Below are 15,795 nucleotides of genomic sequence, written 5' to 3'. Positions count from 1 at the left end.
ACCCCACTGATGCTGGTTTATCTTTAACACTTGATTGTTCGGTTTCATCTTTCAGACAGCTTTCATCTTATTTGTGCCATAGCTCCAGAACCATTCATGCTGTCGTCATGTTTGGTATCAGTTTAAAGCTTGTTTTCTGCACACTTAGGAAATGTGATATCTGGGGGGGAAAAAGAAAAGAAACATTGTTGACTTGTGATTTATTTCATAGTGGTAGGTCACGTTGGATGTAAACTTGGGATCCCAGCGTCACTAGCTAAGTGATCCAATGGGAATGCAAAGTGGGATAGCATGCTTTGGGATGTCGATTGTTTTGTGTTTTTGTTTTCGATGAAAATGAGGCTAAAATACCAATTTGCTGGCAGTGGGCCACACAGTTCGACAATAAGCGAGGGAAAACGAACATGAAAAGATGAGATAGTGGAGAAGAGGTGAGGAAATGCAGCAACCTGCTCATAATACGGTTCGGTGGTAGAGGGAGGGGGTTAATTCAGGTTGAAAAGATCTCGAGTGTAGGGATGGGAATGACGTGAGATGGGGTGCACCACTTGCTTGAAATGTTGGCGGGAAGAGACATGATTGCGGTGTGTCTTTATTATTTATTCCCCCATCCCTGGCTCCTGAAGTTCGACTGAAAATTCTCAGCTCAGCAGAATTGACATGTCATGACCCTGAGTTTTCAGCTTGGCAGTGCTGACATTGTTTGTTTTCAGTACAGTGATCTAATATTATGCTATATTTTGTTAAGACTGCATTGCTGTTTTATTTAATCAAAACTGATTTTGTGGGAGATACCATTAGAACCTGCTGAAGTGTTTGAATATACAAGCAGACTGGGATGCAAGTTTAACTGCACGATGTTTATTCATCCTTGAAAGTTCTCATTGATTCCTTTTTTTCTTTAATTTCATTAATTGATTTTCATCCATACATTTTCTGTTTCCTTTTTATTTTTGCTGAGCTATTCTTTCAAAAGTCTTTTTCTTTTTTTTCTTTTTTAAAATCTCCATTATCTTTGTTGCCAACCGTTTTATTTTTTAAACCAGTGTACACCTGTTATATGATTGATAACTTATTGCACTCTATTGATAGTTATCCAATTTCCCTCATTTATTTTGCTGATATTTACATTTCCCGATTTCCTTTAGAAAATGTTCAATCCACCACTGCCCTCTGATGTGTTGGTGAACTTTTACGTACACCACAACAAACTGTGCCTCATACTATACCAGGTGCACCCGCTGCAGACAAACCTGAATAAGGTGAGACCTGCAGTGCAGCGTTCCGTCTGCTCTTTGCCTGCTTTTGTTTTATTCCTCTTGTGGTCCAACATGGAATAGTTCTTCCAGATTTTCATATCGTTTTTATTTGTATTTTTGTTGAGTTTTGCAGTCTTTAATATCCCTCATTACCTCCACCACCGAAAGTGGATGGAGGTTATGTTTTTACCCTTGTTTATCTGTCTGACTGTTTGTGAGTAGGATATCTCAAAAAATTATGGACGGATTTGGATGAAATGGGTGGACATGTTGGGTGTGTGTGACAAGGATGAATTGATTAGATTTTGGCGAAGATCCGGATCCGAATACGAGAATTTTTTTCAGTGATTCTTCACCATTGGGAGATAGGTCCAAAACCGATATATAGCATGATATTTCAAAAAGTTGTGGACAGATTCGGATGGAAACTTGGTGGATGATTTGGGGAGGTGACAAGAACAAGCGAATTAGATTTTGGTTAAGGTACGGATGCAGACCCGGCCTATCAGTGGGCTACAAAACGTAAACTGTTCAGCCTGGCGAAGGTATGCGCTTTTCCGAGTACTGTTCTAGTTTATTTTGTGTCCACGTTTTATTTTTAATCTTGTGTAAATAGCATTTGCAGAGGTTAAAACATTTTAAAGAAACCTACTTATTCAGATGGAACATGTACATTGTACATGCTTGGAAAAATATTGTGTTTACTTGTTTCAACCATGCTACAATGCTGGCAGGTTTGGCCAGTGATATTACACATATAAAAGAAGACTGAATCACTTTGTAAGCAAGCTAAGCATGCAAGAAAAGCCAGCCGAGAACAAAGGATGTGTCGATATGATACCTGCATTTGTTCTACATTATTAAGGTGGACTGCCATTACATAAGAAAATACTCTGAGGACAATTTCTGAGTTAATGGGAGATGTTTAGTTTGGCTCTAAAATACCATCGTAAATTAAACTCACATCCTGGCCACTCCATCCTCGAAGTGCTCCTACTACCTTGGCAATGGTTGTATGCTTTGAGCCTCAAGCAGGTCAGAGCAGTCTCTGGAAATATCCCAATTCCCTTGCATTTGGCACAGTCGAGCATCTCGCATTGCTTGCAAAACATTCCATCTTGGAGTCCTCTCCTTGACCGGCTGGTGAATTATTGCTCATAAGCACTGTACTGCAAAGCTCTCGCTGTCTTCCTATCAGCTGCCTGAACTCTGGGGGTTTGTTTTCTTCAAGGCAATGTCCTGGGACTAAACTTGTTTCTCGTTTGTATCAATTATCTGTGTCCTTGGAAAATACTCGATATAACTTCGCAGATGTCTCCACTCTTTGCTGGAAAAAGTCACACCAATGACAGGCAGGCTGCAGTACACACACACACACACACACACACACACACACACACACACACACACACACACACACACACACACACACACACACACACACACACACACACACACACACACACACACACACACACGCACGCACGCTAGACACAGGAGGAAGCCATTTGGGCCATCGTGCCTGCGCCACATCAAGGCCAAACCAATTTATATCAAAACTAGAAGGACACTCCGTCGAGCGCGTACCTCTGCCACGTAATTCCTGATCCATGAGAACATATCAGGCCCAATACATTTTTTAAATATCATGCTATACAGTACTATATCGTTTTGGCCCTATCTCTCAATGGTGAAGAATCACTTAAAAAAATTAAACAATTCTCATATCCGGATCCGGATTCGGATCAACACCAAAATCAAATCAAATCGTCCTTGCGACACACCCAACCTGTCCACGAAGTTTCGTCTGAATCCGCCCACAACTTTGAGATATTGTGCGATACACCATTTTTAGCCCGATCACTCTATGGTGAAGAATCGCTTAAAGAAGTCTAGTAGTTGGATCCGGATCCATATCTGCACTAAAATAGAATCAATTCTTCCTTGTCACACACCCAACCTGTCCACCAAGTTTTATCTGAATCCATCCATAACTTTTTGAGATATTCTGTACACAAATATAGATAAACACACAAAAATGGGTGAAAACATAACCACCTTCACCTTTGGTGGTGGAGGTAACGAAAAAAAAAATAGAAAAAAATGTTTTTTTTTGTTTTTTTTTGTCTTCGCTCACCTGGAACATAGTTCCGGGGAGCTTATGGGATGGCACATTGTCCATCCGTCTATATGTCCACAAATACTTGCAACTTCTCTAAAACTACATAATAGGTTTTGGTGAAACTTTACCACAACGTTCATCACCGTATATGTACCAGTTTGTTCATGGCATAAAAAAAAAAAAAATCGAGCCTTAAGGGAGTCTATGGTGGTTGCTCCCCAAAATAAGTATTTGCTTTCTTCTCAGAAACTACACATGAAATTCTGATGAAATTTGACCGCAACCTTCATCACCCGTGATGTACCAAAGTTTGTTCACGGCATTAAAAAGAAAAATCAAATTCAGAGGTATTTACTTTCTTCTTTGTTACATATTTTTTGGTCATCCATGCCGACTAGTGGATCCCTGGTTATCTTATCCAGCCGCTACCAGGTATACCAGGGGTATTGCCCCTGTATTTTTTTTTGTCCTTTCCGGGAAAGGAGGGGAGTGGGTGAAGGCGGTTCTTGGGTCAGAAACACACCATCCCTTGGTGAGACCCACACAGCCAATACTCCACACAAATGCACACAATCACCCATCCATGCTCAATCTACCTAAAAGTCCTACCAAGATCCCTATACCACTCTACCTCCAATACTTCCAGGTACCTATCCAATTCCAATTTAAACTTGTCTATTGTGTCTGCTGCCACTACCTTTCCAGGAAGACCATTCCATGCATTAACTACTCTGAGCGAAAGACCACTGCTTTACTACTGTCTTAACTCTCTTCTTTACTCTCAGGCTATGGCCCCTGGTCTTATCATTGTCTACTTTGCTGAATAATTCATCTGCACTTATTTTGTCTATACTCTTCATTATCTTAAACATCTCCATCATGTTACCTCGTAACCGCCTCCTTTCCCGTGTGTAAAGCCCCGTCTCCTTCAGCCGCTCACATAGCTGAGTTTAGCTCAGCCTGGAATCAATCTAGTAGCACTGCACTGAACCCTCTGTGGCATCTATGTCCTTCCTAAGTTGTGGTGACTAAAACTGCACACAATATTCTAGATGTGGCCCTCACTAAATTCTTATACAATGTTGACACCACCTCTTTTGACTCTCTTCTTATGTCTCTTTTGACTTTTCTTATCTTTTGATTCTCTTTGACTCACATAATTGATCCACCTCTGAAATACAACAAAAACCCAACTTGCTTTACCTATAGCTGCCTGGCACTGCGCTGCCTACTTACCTCCTGTATCTATTACCACCCCCAGATCCTTCTCCTCTGTGACACACTCCAAAATTATCCCTTGTATCATGTAATCTCAATTTTCATTATTCCTTCCCATCCCCAACACCTTAAACTTGCTCAGGTTAAATTCCATCTGTCAATCTTTTGCTCAATCTATGCAAGTATCAATACTTTCCTGTATCTGATCACCACCCCCTCTGCTATCCACCTTGCCTCCAAGCTTTGTGTCATCTGCAAATTTGGAAAGCTTACTCTTCACCCCACTATCTAAATCGTGGATGCAAATTATGAATAGTAATGGTCTGAGTACTGATCCCTGAGGTGCCCCACTACTTGCATCCTCCCATCAAGACATCCTCCCACTCACAACCACTCTTTACTTCCTATCATTAAGCCAGTTTGCAATCCAATTAGCTCCCTAACTAGCCACTCCACAAGCCCTCACCTTGGTTAACAACCTCCTGTGTGATACCTTGTCAAATGCCAAAATGCATCAAAAAAGAAACTGCTCAATCACTTGGCATTGCTTTGGGAATGGGGAATGAAAGCAGCCAACATGAAGGGCAGAGTTATGGCCCCAGCAATGGGAAATGGCATCGGTTTCAAATTGCCAGATAGTCTCAGACCCTACCCAGGAGCCTCTCTGCTTTGATATACGTAGACACCAGTGGAGTACTGTCAACTGACAGCAAACTTGACATGAGAGAACTGCAAACCATATGCCCAAGTAGGAGCTAACTGAAAGCCTGGAATGTTCTTGTGGTCATCAAAATGCAAGACTGTGTGCAGAGAAGATTAATGGGGTTCTTTGCAAAACGACATTAAGCCACTGATTCTGCAATCAAAGGGCTCTAATCACTTGACGTACAGTTATTGGCGAGACATCCGACAAAAGAATCGCTTAGAATGCCTTCCAATGCCTTCAAGTTCCACGCACACACTCTGTCTGCGTCACGAATGTTCAAATTTACTACTTTTTTGAATGTCTTATTTTCTATCATCTGGCTTTTTCTTGTGGAAGTTAAGGCTTGTGGAAGAGCTACACTGCAGAAAGGATCAGGGCGTAACAGAACAAAAGGAACAGTAGAAAAGGGGAGGGGAGGGGGGATACTAACAGCAGGGTTGAGGGACAAAATAGAGGGAGACTTGGAAAAATAAGGAACATGGGCATGAATGAAGGCTTAGGCAAGGATGCATGAGGTGGACAAGATAGATACAGAACCAAACTCAGAAGGAAAACTGGAAATATTTGCAGGGAGGGTGGAGGGGGGGGGGTTGAGTTTTACAGGGGTAGAAAAGTTCATGGTTTTGGATGGGGGTGTTTGTGGTGTGAACAGCTTTCTTGGGAACCTGGAGGTAAGAAAAAGTGAAGAGGATGTGAAAGTTGGTTACACAAGCAGGAAAAAAAAAGAGGAACGAATTGGTGGAAGTGAGCAGTGATTCTGGAATTCAGGAGTTTCACCTGAAGGGGGTTGATGGTGGATGACATGTGCCCTGCAGAAAGCTGTGGGGCTAGTGACCTGGTATGAAGCTGAATTCGTGATCTGAGATGAGGCTATTGGAGAAAAGGAAGGATTTTATGTCGACTGCCATGATGGAGTCCATGAACCTTGCCGACCTTGCCGGTTGCCTTCAGTTTAAGCAGGTGACCTAGGGCAAATGACCATGGGCCATCAGATCCAGTTGTAGAATTGGTCTAAGGTTGCCAGAAACCTCCACACTTTCTCAGGTGTAAAAGACAGATTCCAGGAGCAGTTAGATGCGACTGGTCATGGTGGGTACACAGAGCGAGGTGTTTGAGATGCAATATTTTGAAGCAAACACAGAATTGAGGCATAAACGGCCTTCTCACAAGCAGAATCAGCTGTGGGGCCATTTTCAGTGAGTGAATTGGATGTGGAGCATACACCAGAGACGGACTTAAAAAGGTATCACCAGGTTTTAGAGGAGAGAGAGAAGTTTGAAAGTTCATTTTTGAGGTTGGACATGTGTTTTCTGGCTTTCCTCGGAGTGGACACACATTTGTTGCAGGCTTTGTGGAATGATCTGTGGTTGGCTTCAGTTGAATTTCCCTTCCAGGAAGAGAATGCACGTTGTTTCAAAACAACTGCCTCACCACAGGATTAGGTGTGCCGTGGGCGGGAAGAAATGTAGGTTAATTGAAGACGAGATGCAATGGATCTGTGCATAAGAGAGAGCAGGTTTTTGTGGTAGAATTCCCAAGGTGAGTTAATATCAGGGGCAGTAGAAAGAGGAGACAAGTCCTGAAGTGAGGTGGCTGCTTGTAGTCCCTGCTAATCTGCCTGAGTGAAGTGTCAGACATGCCGGTGCTGAGACGGCTCAGTGAGAATAGCCAGAGAGATGGTGATTCTCACAAGAATTTGATTAGATGAACCAGTTTGAGCAGAGGAAGAACAGGAGACATTTGTGAGGAAGCTTTTCATCACCAAGTCCAGAGGGGAGGACTTGCCATTGGGAGAAATCTGGGACTGAAAGTTCACAGAATTAAGTCAGTCCTATGGAGTCACAGAAGTCATTTGCTTTCATGCCATGGCTGGTGAGAGAGATGCCAACACCCAGCCAATTGACATGTGGAAAATAGAAATCACCACATAGGATGATAGAGTTGGGATGAGTGGTTCAAAGTTGGTCCATGTTGTGAGAGTGAGAGGTGTGGATTGAGTCGGCACTGTTTGGAGGACAGCAAAACACACATACAAATGAGAGGTTGAAATGGAGGGGCAGTTTCAGCCAAAGGTACAGTAGTATTGGGGATTAGGAGGTGTAAGATCTATACATGGACAGTGAGAAACTGAGTTATTGATGAAAAGTGAACTCGGTTGCCAGTGCGGGGATCAGGCCTATCAAATCGGAAGTGACTATAGCCGGTGAGAGACACAAAGTCGGGGACGTCCTATAGGAGTAAGGATTCTGGTAAACAGATGTCCACAGCAGATAAACAGCAGATTGGATTGAGAGATGTCAGGTTAGATAAAATTGTTGGAGAAAACGATAAAAATCGTCGGATCAGGTACTTGCGATAAAAAGTGTCTGAGAAAACGCTTTTGACATGAAAACCCTCCCCCCCCTCCTCAAAAACCAGGATTTTGAAGGGGGGGGTTTCAAGTTTGGGTTGTGACCCTGGGTTTGGGAACTCGTGCTCTCAGCTATCCTGCTTGGATGCCCTTTCTGTGTGCACTCGGCATTTTATTTTTCCTCCACAAGGAATTTAGACTGCTTGCGAATGGATGAATTTTCTTCCAGCACGATTTATCCTTCCTCTTTAACGACTGGTACATTGTGTAGAATGTCTTATTTAAGTCGAGCGAGTAACTATCTTCCTGAGTGAGCCAGCTCCTTGAAATTTAGCCTCATTTAAAGCTAATGTTTAAACGTTTCTGCAGTTACTCTACGCCCACTGGCAGGAATTTTTTCTCAATTTGGTGAAAGTCAAACTTGATAACTTCCTGAAATCTATTTTTAGAAATGCCATTTGTTTGTTTTTTTTCAGGGGTTTTACTGTAGATTTCTTGAAGTATCCATCTCAATGTTGATCATGGATTGTAACCCGAGGTTTGTTCAATTCCGTTTTTTTTTTTTTGTTTTCTTGTGCAAAAGTGGAATGGAACCGATATTGAAGCACCTGTGGTTCATGTGGAGAATGAATAAGCAGCTGAATGGTTTTGCAGCATCATTTGTATGGAAATCTCTGATTTATGAATGCGGTCATCAGTCGAGTCGATCTACCAAGGCAAATTGCATTTTTTATTTTTCCCATACTGGTCGTCTGAGAACTTGAACAAGTGATTATTTTGGAAGCTTTGTCAATGACCCAGAGTGGTTGTGTATAATTCTGTCTTGACGATGTCATTGAGTGAATATTTGTCTCCTCATTGCAGAACTTCAAAGCTGCAGGGGGCTCTGTATGCCACTCTCCAGGTGCAATGTTGTAAGTTTCCTTAAAACATTCCTTAACACATCATGCTGAGTTGTTTGGACTTTTGACAATCATGCAGTTTGTATTATGTTGCTGTATTCAAAGTGGCTCATATTTCCTATGCCTTTCTCAAAGCTTTCTGTACGCAATCTCCTTTCTTGCCAGCCACAGTGATGAATAGGTCATGTCTCGCCTGCATAGAGTTGGACCCGTGAGCATCGTTGCTTAAATTTCAGAGCATGAATGGCATCGCATTTGCAAGGAATAAATTTATTGCTGAGCTCGGTTGTTAATCTGCCGGCCATGCGGAACCTGCTTTACATGGCCGCTGGGACAAAGGCTGTTGTGGTCGGAAGATGTGTGACGGCCGAATGGAGGATTCTGAGGCAATCTCCCTTGCAGATATTTGCATAGGATCATTTTTCTTTTTTAGCACTCACAAGAAGATGGCGCTACTGGCTTAATATGCCCGCCTAAGGACATAGCAAGCTGCTCTCTCCAAGTCGCTTAATGTTACTCTTCTGATTGCATTGATTGTGGCTGCAGTAACAATGAATATAACCGTTATTGCACTGAAGACAAATGGCCAAGAATGTTGCTGCTGATGTCTACATAATGTGAACAACGACCGACCTAACGACGGAAGCAGTGACTAATTATAAATGGCACAGCAAATGTGATGGGGAGAGCTGATGAAGGATAACATTGATGAAACGATGTTCACAACGGCAAGTGTTTTCCACCATTTAATGACTCCATCTGTATCTCTGCCCTCTATGACCTTTCAGACAGTGTCGAGAACATGTCCAAAATGGTTTTGCCTTTTAATTTATTGCAATCTGCTCTGTTTCCTGTATGATTAAGCAAAAAGGAAATTTATTTTGTTTTGGAGCTTCTTTTTATTAGACATCGCTCATGAACACTCTCTAAAGACACATCTCCAAAAATGCTTCCACGGGTGTTCTTCATCAGACTCAGCCCTCATGATCATCGTTTTCACCAAATTAAAAAAAAATAAAAAACTCATCTGCTCTGTATCATATTCTTCTCAAGCTCAGGAACGTTTGCTTTCTCAACAGGGAGAATGCATTTGAGGGTACAGGAATAGCAAATCAATTGATACCGATGATGGCCCCAGGAAAAATGGTCAACTGTGTATATAATAAATTGATGGAACGTGGCCTGTTCCTCGGTCCATAACTTGTGAAACCCATGTTGTAGAGAAACGTGTGGGGTCTCATTAGACTCAGGGGAATCCTCCTTTACACTTAGTGTTACTCGGTCTGTAACTCGTCAGTCTTGCGTTGTATCAAAGCAGGGTGGTATTTGTATCAAAGCCGGACGTCTTGGTACCCGGTCATCACTGCCAGTAGTTATAAAGTGGCAGTTCTATTCTAATTTAATTTAATTTTTTGTAATGTTGTGAACAAACTGGTAGATCACGAGTGATGAAGATTGTGGTCAAGTTTCATCAAAATTGTGTGTGTAGTTTCAGAGAAGAAAGCAAATACATTTTTGTGGCGGGGGGAGGCACCCCTGTACACCCCTTAGATATCCATTTATTTTTTTGTCGTCAACAAACTTTGGTGTATTATGGGAGATGAAGGTTGTGGTCAAGTTTAATCAAAATTGTGTGTGTGGTTTTGGAAAAGAAAGCAAATCCTTATTTTGGGGGGCAACCCTCCCGTAGGAATTTTCAATCCCTGTGTTAAAGTTGCGCACACAGAAACCTTCATATAAAGAGAGGGATGTTTCGTGCTTCCCTTGATTACTTCAGGAGTCTCTGCTTCTAACAACACCGTCATTGCATACTTGTACCATGCAACAACAGAACTCAAGCTCATGGCTCATGAGCAAAAAATAGCAAAAAAGCAAAACATATGCCACTTCAGTGGATTCTGTTTTGAAAGCCATTAATTATATGTATTGGCCAATGTATATTTCAAGTTTCAGCTTGTTTCAATGTGTAGCCTTTGAGATATGAGCACCAACACATTTCAGGCGGATAAACAGACAGACAAACTGACAGACACCAACGTGAATTTTGAGTTTTTGTTAAAAACTCAAGAATGTGGAAATGGACGTTGGTGAAATTTGGAACATATTACCTTGACGTACAAAGGATTTACTTCTGAAAATTTCAGCCGATTTCGTCCAGTAGAAACCAAGAAACAAATTTTCAGTCCCTGTGTTAAAATTGCATACAGAGAAACCGTCCCATATAAAGGGAGGGGCACTTTGCACCTCCCTTGATTCCTTGTTATTCGTTGTTTACAACTGAGCTGGCCATCTCTATTTGTCAATTCCTTATTCCCCTCACCAGAGGAGAGGGCATTGCGTTTGGGTCCGTTTGTTTGCTTGTTACTTGGCAAAATAATTTTTTGCCAAGGATGTCGATTTGTTACCATTCGTTTATTTATTTGTTTGCCTGTCCACTCGCATACAGCCCAAACCACTCAGTCAATCGTTCTAAAGCATTCATAGATTGTAGGCACTGTCCTTGTGACGGTCAAGCGATAGTTTCGCAAGGTTAACTTAGGCCAAAATTCTAAAGTTGTCAATTTTCATCCGATTGACTTGCAATTTGAACAGGATTTTCATATCAGCTCACTGAATTCAACTACCAATTATTTTTGAGGTCAAAAGATCAACATAGGCCTGATTTCTAAAATTGAGATATAGAGCCAAAAACTTATACATACATATATATATATATATATATATATATATATATATATATATATATATATATACATACATATACATATGTAATCATGATATCTGAAAACGTGTATGAGTTATGACAAAAATTAAGTGAACTCGATGGTATTCATAGAATACTTACCCTGCGCAGTCAACGATTTTGGAGATATGGAGGCAGTACATTTTTTTTTTTCTTCCCCAAGATGGCGCCTGTACCACACGACCTGTAACGTCATAATTATCATTAAAATATTCTACAGGAGGAGGTGCTCCTATGGTGGAAATTTTGTTTCAATCAGACCAAGAATTGCACCTGCTTTTCGCTTCGTGAGCACAGGATAATGAGTTGGTTAGGTGACAAGAACAAGCCGATTTGAATTTGGTTCAGATCCAGTCCATCAGTGGATACAAAACTTAGTGTTCAGCCTGGTGGATGTACACGCTCAACTTCGTGCTGTTCTGCTTTGTTCTGTTTTGTGGTGTCGCTCTCTGAGCTAATTCTCCCCCACCCCCCCCCTCTCTCTTTCATTTGTTTGTTTGTCCACTCAGAATGTGAGTAAATATGTGAATTATGTTTGATCCTATGAACCCTTTAGATCCTAAAAACCTTTTCAACCCCATTACACCCTTTAAACCCTTAGACCCTGAAGACACTTTAGAACCCTGAAGACCCGTAGACTCCTTTCTACCCTTTCGACCTTCACATCTATCATACATTTTAATACCTTGACGACCATTTTTATACGTTTTGGGACCCTTTTGATCCTTTCAGACAATTCCGACCCTTTCAACATTATATTAAGCCCTTTCGATCCCTTTGACCCTTTTTAGACCCATTTAGACCTTTTCAGACCATTTTGCCTTTACAACTTTTCAGACCTTTGACGATTACACATTTACGAGACCATATAGACCTTTCATTTGTAATCAACGGCATGTCATTTAGTACATCCTTCCATTTATTTGCCACATAAAATACACCACACAAAACAAGTCTTGGAGAGGGTCTGCAATCTCCGTTTGCTCTTTCTGGTTTCCTCTTGTAGAAGGGAGGTAGGGATGTGGTGGAATGGATTTCCACACTTGAATCAATCTCTCATCTTCACTTTGTCTGGCAATTGATCTTCTGCATGACTGTATAATCCTTCCTTGAGCCTGTTTAATCCCCCCGAGCTTCCTTTTTCTTTTATGTTATCACATTAAGAAGTCAGATATGGTCTCCAAAAGTTTTATCACCACCAGTATGCTGCTATATCCCAAAATGTCAACACTCTTTAACACAGATGCTTGTATTTGAGCCAAAAAATATTTAAAATTTTCATCTTGGCAAATCGGTGCATCGCATTGTTGCTCATTTTCCATGAGGGAAGTAATCGATAATTATTTCGGAGGTTAAACTTGGTTTTCTCGTGGGATGTTAATACTTGTTGATGTCAATGTACAGGCAGTGGACAAAAATGGAAACATCTGGGTTAAATGAGGGACACCAAGCAATGGCTTCCACACAGGTGTGGCCCATGTGTCAATTAAGCAAATAACATGCCAGCATGCTTAGGATCATGTATAAAAATGCTACACATACCTGGTTGCCTATAATTATGGCTAGCATGGTCACCCAATAGTTAGATGCACATGACACTGGTGTTATCCATAATGTCATGGCCTTCTCAGTCACCAGATCTGAGCCAAATCAAGCATTTATGGGATATTCTTAATGCCCGAGGCAGCGTTTTCCACCTCCATCAAACAGGTGTGAGTTGATTGACTCTCATGGAAGAATGGTGCTGCATCCCTTCTGTAGAATTCCAGGTGCCAGTGGACTTCATGCCACAGTGCACACAGGCCATATTGACCACACGTGGTGGCCCAACCCCCTATTAAATGACTTTACATTGGTGTTTCGATTTTTTTTTGTAAACTACCTGTAGATAAACTTAGCATTGCTGCTTTAGAAAAAAAATGGTATGCATAGTCGATGCTCGTGGAAGAACTAGTATTAGTACACTGAACGGATCAGGACAAAAGGAACAGTCGAGAGAGGGGGAAAATATCAACAGCAGAATTGAAGGCCAAGATCGAGGTAGACTTGGACAAACAATGGGTGTGGGGAGGAATGAGCAGAAGGAGAAGGATGTATGGTGTGGACAAGATGGATACAGAAGGGAATTCTCAACTTTTCAGACAACATGCACTTTATCTTAGCCAGGATCTTTTTTTTTCTCTTTTTTTTGTATACATTGTCGAGGCTCGTATGCGAGCTAACACACAACGCACAACAGGGGTGGGGGGGGGACAGGAGACCAAAGGGTTGGGAGAGGGAAGGACAAAACAGTGGGGAACAGACATTACGAGATCTGTGGAAAGGAGAGGGATGGAACACGGGGTATACAAGATGGACACCACAGGGACTTTCAGGAAGGAAAGCAGGAAATTTGATGGAGGTGAGTTTGGGGTGGATGGCGGGAGTGGAAAAGATCGTGGTTTTGGATGGGGGAAGATAAGAGGTGGTGGTGAACAGCTGTTTTTAAGACCTGGATGGAAGAGTGGGATTGAAGAGAGTGTGGGAGTTTATTCCAAAGGCAGGAAAAAAAGAGGAATGAAGGTGAGCATCGATACCAGAAGGGGGTTGTTGGCGGACCTTGAGCACCCTGCGGAAATATGGGGGGGGTGTATCGCAGGCGGGGGGAGGGACTGGAGATAGAAGATAGAAAAGACCACCGACCTCCCTGCAGTGAGTGTGAGAGGCCCAAAGACTCGGTCTCGCCTTGGGAGATACCAATGATCCTAAATGCCTTGGTTTCCACAGCGTGAAGCCGAGAGAGGTGAGAGGCAGGAGCACTAGCCCAGAGGGGAGAGCAGTACTCCATCAGGCTGCGGACGAAAGCTGTGTATGTAGTCAGAAGCTCAGGTGGGCCGAGGAAGGACTTTGCATGACGGAAGATGCCCAGTCAGTGATTGGCTTTTGAGGCCATGTTGGAAATGTGGCTTTCCTAGGAAAGATCATGGCAGATGGTGAGATGCAGAAGCTTGAATGAAAGGAGTTCTTCCAGGGATTGTTGAGAAAGTAGATGGGGTAGGGGATGGCGTGGGTGGGGTTCCAAACGGTCCTTTCGGAGAGACATAGTGAGTGTGTGAGATTTGTCCGGATTGAAAGAGCTGTTTCACATGTTGGATCAGTTTGTGATTTTGTCCAGATCTGCAGAGAGTGGAGAAGCTGCTTCTTGCCGGTCTGAGGGATGACAGATGGTACGGCAGAGGGTGGAGTCATCAGCAAAGAGATAAAGAGGATTTTCCAGAGTCAGAGAGATCATTGATGAAAACTAGAAAAAGAACAGGGCCCAGAACGCTGCCTTGAGGCACTCGAGCCTGGTCAGGAAGAGGGCATGAGAGAACTCCATTTGGGGCCACACGTTGGCTGTGACAGGAGAGGAAGTCTGTGAGCCATGAGTGGAGATGGCCTTGGATACCATAGGAAGATAGTTTGGTGAGTCGGGCAGGGTGCCAGACCGTGTCAAAATCACGTGATATGGCTCTGATTTAATGTCCAGCATTGAGGAGAGCTGGCATTGATCCATTGTTGGGAGAGCAGAAGCAGCATATCCAGGGCAGAGTGAACTGTTCTGAAACCAAATTGATGATCGGAAATCAAGCCATTGGAGAAGAGGAAGGATTTAATGTCTGAAGCGATGATGGATTCCATAACTTTGTTGATGATTGGGAGAAGGCTGATTGGTCTGTAGTTGCAGGGATCTGTTTTTGCACCTTTTTTATGCAGGGCATTAATGTTTGCTGATTTCCAAGCAGATGGCAGATGACCTTGAGCAAATGAGAGGGTGAATAGAACAGAGAGAGGGTGAGCGAGAGCAGAGGAGCAGGTTTTTAGGACACGTGGGGTGATGCGGTCTAGACCGGTTGCAGAATCTGAGTCGAGGTTTGACAGCAAGCTCTCCACTTTGTCAGAAGAAAAGGACACAGAGTCCAGGGACAGTTGGGTGCGACTGGGTGAGGTGGGTACAGAAAGCGATGGGTTTCGGACCCAAGATTTAGATGTAAACACTGAGTTTAGACATTCAGCCTTTTCACGTGTGGAATCAGCAGTGCGGTCATTTGAGGTAAGAGAGGGGATGGAGGGGGAACATACACCAGAGACAGATTTGATTAGATGCCACCAGGATTTGTAGGAGGGAGAGAGGTTTGAGAGTTCAAACTTGAGATGAGAAAGATGATGTTTTCTGGCTCTCCTAAGGGTAGATACACACTTGTTACGAGTTTTATAGAAGGAACTGAGATTACCCTCAATTGTATTCGCTTTCCATGAGGCAAAGGCAAGTTGTTTTAGGAGAACTGCTTCGCCACAAGCTCCAGTGAACTATGGGCAGGAGGAAGGGTAGGACAACTGAAGATGAGAGGGGATTAGTCTGTGCATGAGGGAGAGCAAGTTTCTTTGAAGTAATTCTCAGGATGAGTTGATGTTGGAGAAAGTGGTGATGAGAGACCAGTCTCGAAGTTTGATGGCTGCTCGAAGACCCTGCCAT

The 15,795-nt window shown here is 42.6% G+C and overlaps 1 protein-coding gene across 3 annotated transcripts in view; it reads left to right on the top strand.

Moving 5' to 3' along the window:
* ROGDI (rogdi atypical leucine zipper) overlaps positions 1-15,795 on the top strand; it is a 59,331-nt gene that overhangs the window by 37,976 nt on the left and 5,560 nt on the right. For all 3 annotated transcript variants that reach the window (XM_085859117.1, XM_085859118.1, XM_085859119.1), the window contains exons 8-9: positions 1,149-1,262; positions 8,520-8,569. In XM_085859117.1, coding sequence (XP_085715243.1) covers positions 1,149-1,262; positions 8,520-8,569 — 164 coding nt within the window. The remainder of the gene's footprint in view (positions 1-1,148; positions 1,263-8,519; positions 8,570-15,795) is intronic.

Source organism: Eptatretus burgeri, chromosome 16 (genome assembly GCF_056783735.1).
Source record: "Eptatretus burgeri isolate ZD-2024b chromosome 16, Ebu_testis_v1, whole genome shotgun sequence".
Taxonomy (NCBI): domain Eukaryota; kingdom Metazoa; phylum Chordata; class Myxini; order Myxiniformes; family Myxinidae; genus Eptatretus; species Eptatretus burgeri.
This window is presented reverse-complemented; position numbering and strand designations above follow the sequence as displayed.